Source organism: Zeus faber (assembly GCF_960531495.2).
Source record: "Zeus faber genome assembly, chromosome: 4".
Lineage (NCBI taxonomy): Eukaryota > Metazoa > Chordata > Actinopteri > Zeiformes > Zeidae > Zeus > Zeus faber.
This window is the reverse complement of record NC_137191.1, coordinates 22,523,070-22,531,046: the sequence shown is the minus strand read 5'-3', so window position 1 is coordinate 22,531,046 and position 7,977 is coordinate 22,523,070. Positions and strand designations below refer to the sequence as shown.

At 43.0% G+C, this 7,977-nt stretch overlaps 1 protein-coding gene across 3 annotated transcripts in view; it reads left to right on the top strand.

Moving 5' to 3' along the window:
• Positions 1-7,432, top strand: part of apbb2b (amyloid beta (A4) precursor protein-binding, family B, member 2b) — a 56,563-nt gene extending 49,131 nt beyond the window's left edge. For all 3 annotated transcript variants that reach the window (XM_079999124.1, XM_079999126.1, XM_079999125.1), the window contains 5 exons: positions 1-61; positions 912-992; positions 1,111-1,226; positions 2,232-2,411; positions 4,372-7,432. The exon at positions 1-61 is cut by the window's left edge and continues 27 nt beyond it. In XM_079999124.1, the coding sequence (XP_079855250.1) occupies positions 1-61; positions 912-992; positions 1,111-1,226; positions 2,232-2,411; positions 4,372-4,542 (609 nt within the window). In that variant the 3' untranslated portion in view covers positions 4,543-7,432. The remainder of the gene's footprint in view (positions 62-911; positions 993-1,110; positions 1,227-2,231; positions 2,412-4,371) is intronic.
• The last annotated feature ends 545 nt before the right edge of the window (positions 7,433-7,977 follow it).

The window sequence follows — 7,977 nt, the reverse complement described above, 5'->3', positions numbered from 1 at the left end:
GCCATGGCCGGAGGTTCTCTCCAGGACAGGATGCAGGCTGGACTCGACCTCCCCTTACAAGGTAGAATTGTGTGTGTGTGTGTGTGTGTGTGTGTGTGTGTGTGTGTGTGTGTGTGTGTGTGTGTGTGTGTGTGTGTGTGTGTGTGTGTGTGTGTGTGTGTGTGTGTGTGTGTGTGTGTGTGTGTGTGTGTGTGTGCGCGCGCGCGCGCGCGCGCGCGCCTGCGTGCAAATTTACACTGGTGTCTGAGTTGGCTCTCCAATCTCATTCATTTGCTGTGTTTCTATGTGCGTTAACAGGTGCCCAGTAAACCGTGGCACGTAATGAAATGGGATCTTTCCAGATTTTAAAATGACACTGAAACATTATTTGGAGATTTAAGGTGTCCTCACTCTCCCTAATTCATTGATTGTCTGTCTGTCTAACTAAGATAATTCATAGAATACATTTCATATATCAGATTCTATTCAATGGATCGGTACAGTCAATGTAAATACGTAAAATGTAACAAAAGATTATATATATATATATATATAATGTATGGGTATAATCTGACACATGGTGGTTAGCTCTACACACACTGCAAACATTGAAATTTCTTAGGTGTTCTCAACCTGAAATTGAGAAATTAAGATGCGCATTTTAAATTTAAAAAAGGTAATAAATAAAAAATTAAGGCATTTTATATGGTTCTAATGACTCCAATCCAGTGTTGTTTTGTTCTTTCTTCAGTGCAGTTCAGGTCGTTGGCGCTCTAGAGCATCACCAGGGATCCATGTTGTCAGATTTATCAGTGGAAGTACTTTAGGGGCACTTACATGTATATGTAGATATGTATTTCTCCATGTTGTCCCCTAGTGTGTGTTTAAATACCTGATCAGTGTTTGTGTATGTATACCCCCCCCCCCAACAGAGTTTCCAACGCCAAAGACAGAGTTGGTTCAGAAGTTCCAAGTGTTCTACCTGGGGATGCTGCCCGTCGCCAGACCTATAGGTGAACACACATACACACACACACACACACACACACACCCACAAATACTGTATACAAAATCTTAATGTAGGTCAATCGGTGTATATTGATTTGACTTTTTGACCTTCCTTTCCTCCAGGCATGGACATCCTGAACGGGGCGATCGGCAGCCTCGTGGGCTCCTCCAGCCGAGACGACTGGACCCCGGTGGCGCTGAATGTGGCCGACGCCACCGTCACCATCAGCAAGGACCAGGTCAGACAGACATGGCAACTCCTTCTTCACCGGAACCAGTCTGTGTTCACCATACACACTATACTCTGTGCCCTTCTTTACCATTGTATCACACACGCACGCACGCACACCTACTTCCACCCTCACACACTGCTACCACAGACACCATTTATTAACACAAAAATTCTTATTTATTTATTCATTTTGAATCTATTTATTACTACTTATAGCGTTCAATGATCAAGTTGTACTTGCACAAGCGTCACTTTTTAAACATTATGCTGCTACTACTTCTGTTTTCTGGTACTGCCTTTACTTCTTTGTGTTATTTTAGCTACATTGGGAGAAGCCATGCCAAATTTCATTGTACCTGGGTTTAATGACAAGAAAAATCATTAATTCACAGACGCGTCTATCAGCCCCCGCAGGAAATAATGCAAATGAATACAAATTCAGCCAACTCATCAGTCATTAAGTTCCAATTTGATATGATGCCTACTGTATGTAGAGTTGAACGTTCAATTTTATTGCTTATTACTGGAACCTTAGCAAAAGCACAGTTTTTATTTTCTTTTTTTCCTTTTATAACTTTGAGCCCATGATTCTTTGCTTTTGGGAATAAGGAAGGAGTATTTCCCTGTGTGTATTTCACAATTTGTATTATAGAAAATTATGACATAATTATGACTCTTTTTTCGTGGTAGTTGGAAAGAAATAGCCTTTTTTCTCCCTTTGACTTGCAATTTTGGACAATTCTGTCATTTTACTGCAAAAAAAACATACAATTCTGTAAATTGCATTCTACATTTTGAGAAAGGGTGCCGGAAATCAAGCGTTTCTGGTTGCAACAATCCCCAAAAAACTCGACAATCCCAAGGGATAGTTATACGATCATATCAAATTCTTCTCGTTTCTAATATTTTAGTGAAAATAACTATCTCAAGGCGACATTAAAAACTTAAAAATGAGGGGGGAAAAAGTACTTTTCATGACCCCAATGATGATACTTGTGTTGTTTCCCACCAGGAGGAGCAGGAAGTCCTGGTGGAGTGTCGTGTGCGCTTCCTGTCCTTCATGGGCGTGGGCCGCGACGTGCACACCTTCGCTTTCATCATGGATGCCGGCGGCCAGCGCTACGACTGCCACGTGTTCTGGTGCGACCCCAACGCCGGCAGCGTGTCCGAGGCCGTGCAGGCTGCCTGCATGGTGAGTCCCAGAAATTCCCAACTTTAATATGGGTAGCATTCCAGCTTCCTTCTTTGGAATTGAAAGTTGAAATGGCATATTGAATCAATGTAAGCAGTGCTGCCTTTTCCTAATAGGCTATTTTATTCATTTTATTTTACTTTTAAGGATGATTAAATAAGCAAAAATGACCCTGCTAATTACAGGTTCATTTCAGGTTCCTCATTTAAATGGAAAAGTTGGCTTTGCAGACTGAATCAGAATCGATGCATGGCTGTGCAGACAACTGTAGCATTAAGAAATCTTAACAGTCTGGGAAAAAATACCAGTTATAGCCAAATATACAAAAAATAAAAGCGGAGAAAAAAATACAATAACAAACCAAAAATCTAAACCAGGCCTCTTCACATCAGGTTCAGATAGCCAATGCAGTCATTTTGAAAAACATACTGTTACAAAGTGCTTCACATGACAGGTATTATAAAAGAAACACAATCCAAGAAAACCAGAGGAAGTGGGCATAAAAAATCAAATCAAAAATTCAAATGTTATACAAACAATAAAATGAATTTTAAAATTTTAATTAAAAAAAAAGACCTCGTAAGAGCCCACAAAGTAAGAAGCACAATAAGATATGATAAGATATCATGTTCAGATGATGGCAGGATTCTGTGCCACTTGTCTCTGAAGCTGGTTTCCACTAGTTTTGGTGTTTTTGCTGTCGAACGATTCAAATTGACATTGGCATCGAACCTCCATCCACGTATTCTAACGACCACATGGAGTCTGAGTTTGGGGTTTTCGAGCGTCCTGCACAGGACGCACCTTCCATTGTGTTCTACGTAGTAAGCTACGGTTTTGATTTCTCTTCGCAAAAGTCATGCCATCCTCCACAATCTCACCTGTAGTTCTAGTGAAACGCGGTCATGTGAGTCATTCCCACCACGGAGCGTTGGAGCTGCTTCATGCTGCAGAAAGTCCAGTTCAACTCCCCTGCCAGAGATTAGTAGTCCACTGGCTGTCTGTCGTATCGATCCCCCACCACAACTTTGGATATATGGACGTGCACGCAGACACACACACACACACACACACACACACACACACACACAGACACACACACACACACACACGCACACGAGTGCTCTAAAACTGATTCACAGAGACAAGAGCTCATCAATCACGACTGTCGATTTCCATTAACGGTCCATACCAAGCGAGCTTTCTCCTCACATTTACAAATGACCCCCCACACGCACGCACGCACGCACACACACACACACACACACACACACACACACACACACACACACACTCACACACACACACGGAATGTGCAAACCCCTTTCTTTTATTAATGTGATGGGGACTAGGTCGGTGTACAAAAACCCAAAACAAAAGCTGATTTGCTCTGTCGGGAACAATGATCTCAATGATTTGCTCATTTCAAAATTTTTAAGAAATCAAGCGTGACCTTCACTTTTTGGCTGATATGACGCTGTCGTTGATGGAGTTGGTTGACAACAATTTCAAAGACAGCAAAATGACTGATGTGATTAAATAAAAGAGTTAAGAAATGTTGAGAATGAAACATGAACAAGAATGCATTAGTACTGCATAGGCTTGCATAACAAGAATGTGACGCAAGCCTATGCCTTGGTTTGATAAATTGCAGTGCAAAATGTTTTTTCTAATATGAATTTTAATGCGGAAAAAAAAGTAATCAACACAATTAGTCAAATTCTACTCTCGCATCCCGAACCACTTATTTTTTTCCTTGCTTTTCCTTTCTGTTTATTTATTTGTTTGTTTGTTTATTTCATAATTTTTATGTTATCGTTTGTTTGCTTATTTATACTTATTTTACTTATTGGTTTGTATTATTTATTTATTTATTTTATTGTTTGTTTATTTATTCATATAATTTAATATTTCATATGTATTTATTTTATTATTTTCCCACCGCCCTCCTCCCCTCCAGCTGCGGTACCAGAAGTGCTTGGTGGCGCGCCCGCCCTCCCAGAAGGCCGGCGGCTCGTCCCCGCCCGGCGACTCCGTGTCACGCCGCGTCTCCACCAGCGTCAAGCGCGGCGTCCTGTCGCTTATCGACACCATCAAGCAGAAGAGACCTGTCACCGAGCTGCCACAGTAAAACACCCAACACCCCCCCCCCTCCCCACACACACACACACACACACACACACACACACACACACACACACACACACACACCTGGTGGCTATGGCAACCAGTCCCCACCGCCACCAAAACCCCCTCCTTTCTCGTCCGGTCCTCACGGGAACGCGCCATTTCCTCTTTGCCGCCCACTGCCAGAAAGTGATTTCCATGGAAACAGGCGGACGATGCCACAGGGGGGCTCGGACTGTTTATCGCCGCTCTCGAGGAGGTCGTCTTTGAAAATTTGAACTTCCTCTCGTGAGCTGGAAAGCGTTCCAAAACGTGCGCCCTTCCAACTTCCAAGCGGTAATTAAGTGTCTATCCCCCACCCCCCCAAAAAAAACAAGGGTTGATGAACTCCAATCTGCCGCAGAAATGCATGAACCAAGTCGCCAAACGGGGCGGCGAGCGGGTCAGGCCGACGTGGACACATCGAAACGAGACGAAAAGGCCATGGAGACACGAGCGAGGGGGGACAAAGATGAGGGAGCCGACGGACAAAAGAAAGTAGTGAGCGTTCCCGCCATCTTATCTGACGCCCTCTTGACCCCTGACCTCTCCATCGTGTCCTCGTGTCCGTGCCCGTGGCTCTAGCATGGCCTCGCCTGGGGACGCCCTCGTCATCGTGTCCTCTCTGTCTTTGTTCCCTACTGGCCCCCACCCCTCCCGAAAAACACCATCTTGTGAAATGCATGGAAACTTAAATATGAAGAAAGCCATTCTGCGCATTTACCTTCACGCCTCCCAAGTTTCCATATCGATGGAGGAGGAAAGGGGAGACGGAAGCTGCTACGGATCCAGTGGAGATGCAGCCCCGGCCTCACAAACTGCTCTTCACAAAAGTCCTCCTGCATGAGGTTTTTCTAGAGATGTAAAATGTTTTAGACAATGACGTGACACCGCTGCTGCTTCCCGAGGCGTGAAGGCGTTTGTTTGTTTTTTTGTTGTTGTTGTTTTTTTTAATTTTTCTTTTCTTTTCTTTTCTTTGCCCGCTGCGCTCCACTTGACCCTTTTTATTTTGCGCTGGATTCGGAAAGGCCTCGGCGCGCGGCGACCCTCCCGCCAGGATTAAAAAAAAAAAAAAAGTAAAACCTCAACGTGCTGTCGACTTCCTTCGCGGTGATATCGGAGGACTAGATGGAAAGGAAGACAGTTTGGGGAGACGGACAGGAAAATAGTGAACCTCCCCTTGCTCCTCCGGCCGCGCGCCAAGTCAAGTGGAGAGAAACCGGCTCACTGCTGCTCTGCCATGTCTGTGCTGGAGGACAATTTACAGATTGTCCCTTTAAATCTGACCTCGGCGTCACTCCCCCGCGCGGCCTGATATCAGCTCTCTGGAAAAGAAGGAAAAAATGTCTAGATCTCGAGGAAAGAGTCGGACGCGACGAAGCGGGAACACGGACGCGTCTGAAAACAGAATGCCGTCGTTGAGCTTTGAGGTCCGCTGCTAACCCGTCATCCTTCTGTCCGTCGGCGGCGCTGTGTTCACTTGAATGCGCCTCTTTGCGGTTTATTCTCAAAATGCCGAGGTTGTGTCCGTGTGACAAAAGCCACTCAGCCGCACACTCCGTTCCGCTCTCAGTATTACGCTCTCGCGGGTCTGAAGATTAAGATCCCCAGGCCCATAAAAGACAACCCACGCTGACTTGAAAGGATCTCGCAAACACATTTCCCAAACTGCATCTGTAGCACCATAGAGCCAAAATGGTAGAAGCTTTTAAATCTGTGCGAAGCTGTGGTACTAGGAACAGGAACTGAGCTTTCTTCAGCTATCGTCACTTAGCCGTAACGCCTTCGTTCTTTGTCTTTGGACTTTGAAATGTGAATGAGATTGTTGTTGTTGTTGTTGGGTTGTTTTTTATTTTTATCCCCTGTGTACATAATATTCTGATCATTTAACGTTTGGCATTAATCGTTTTATAAGCTATCTCTTTATTTTGAATGTCTGTATTATTATTATTATTTTTTGATTCAACGAAATGCCTTTCTTTTGACTCACCAAAACTGGCCAAAGTGTAAAGTACCAATTATACATTATTGTAGATAAGAAAAATATGAAAGCAAATATAGAAAAAAATGAAATAAAAATAAGGACAGAGAAGCCGGAGTAGAAATGGTTGATCATTTTTGAACAGGAATTGATCAGATTTTTTTTTTTTTTTTAATAGTTATCACTTAAGTTGATACAAGAAAAAAATAAAGTTTGAGCTTTTTATCTATGCATTCTTTCAACCTTAAAGAAATGGGAAGTCATCAACAAACAAGAAAAACGGCCTTGCATGCCTGCCCCTGGGTTGGTTTGAAAGAGCGACTGTATGTACTGAACAGAAATATTTTTTATTTTATTTATTCTATTTTATAAAGGTATATAGTACGTCTAAAGCCAGCGAACTCGGTCACATTGTGTCACTCCCCATTGCCAGGTGTGGTTTTTTTTTTTGTTTTTTTCTTGGTTTCTTTTTTGCTTTGCCGAGAAAAAGGCAGGAATGAAGACGTCAATCATCCCCCTTGTACAGTCACAGAGAGTCTGGGAGTCTGGAGATGATTGATGGAGTGAGCCCAGTGGAGAGGTGGTGTAGTGTGATGACAAGGTGAATGAGTGGTGACGGATGATGGCGTTTAATAGGCTCCCAGCCTCTCTCTCCTTCTGTAGTTCTCACACACACACACACACACACACACACACACAGACACACACACACACGCAAATACAAACACACACACACACACACACACACACATGTCCTGTCTGCCCACAGATGGATGTGTCCGCTTCTGTTTGCTGCTCACTGGTTTGTACACCATATCAATGTAACCTATTGTGAGAATAAATGCCATTATAAAACATGACACCTGCCGTGAATGTGCCTCAATGTGTGTGTGTGTGTGTGTGTGTGTGTGTGTGTGTGTGTGTGTGTGTGTGTGTGTGTGTGTGTGTGTGTGTGTGTGTGTGTGTGTGTGTGTGTGTGTGTGTGTGTGTGTGTTAGCTTTATTCTTTCTCTTGGGGCAATTTGCAGCAAAAATACAAAATATCTGGTCAAAAAAAACATTTTATTTTTGTATATTTTTCAGATTGGTCAAATCCTGTTATTTGTAGTGTAATAGAAAGAGAGATCTGAGAATAAAAGCGACATTTTGGGACTAGTTTCCCTTGTTTTAAATGTTTAAGCCATTTAAAGGTGATCACATATATATAATAGAGTCTAATTTTGTGAGAAAGTTATTGTCCCCACTCTAACCACTCTTCAAAGCTTTATTTTATTGGGTTGTCCAGAAACGTTACAAACAGCGGACACCTCCCCGGTGTGTTTCAGTATTTACATTCATTGAGAAGTTACAAACAGTTACAAAATGTACTAGCTGATCGTTTCACACTTGCTTTTTGAAGAATTTGCGTATTTAACCCTCT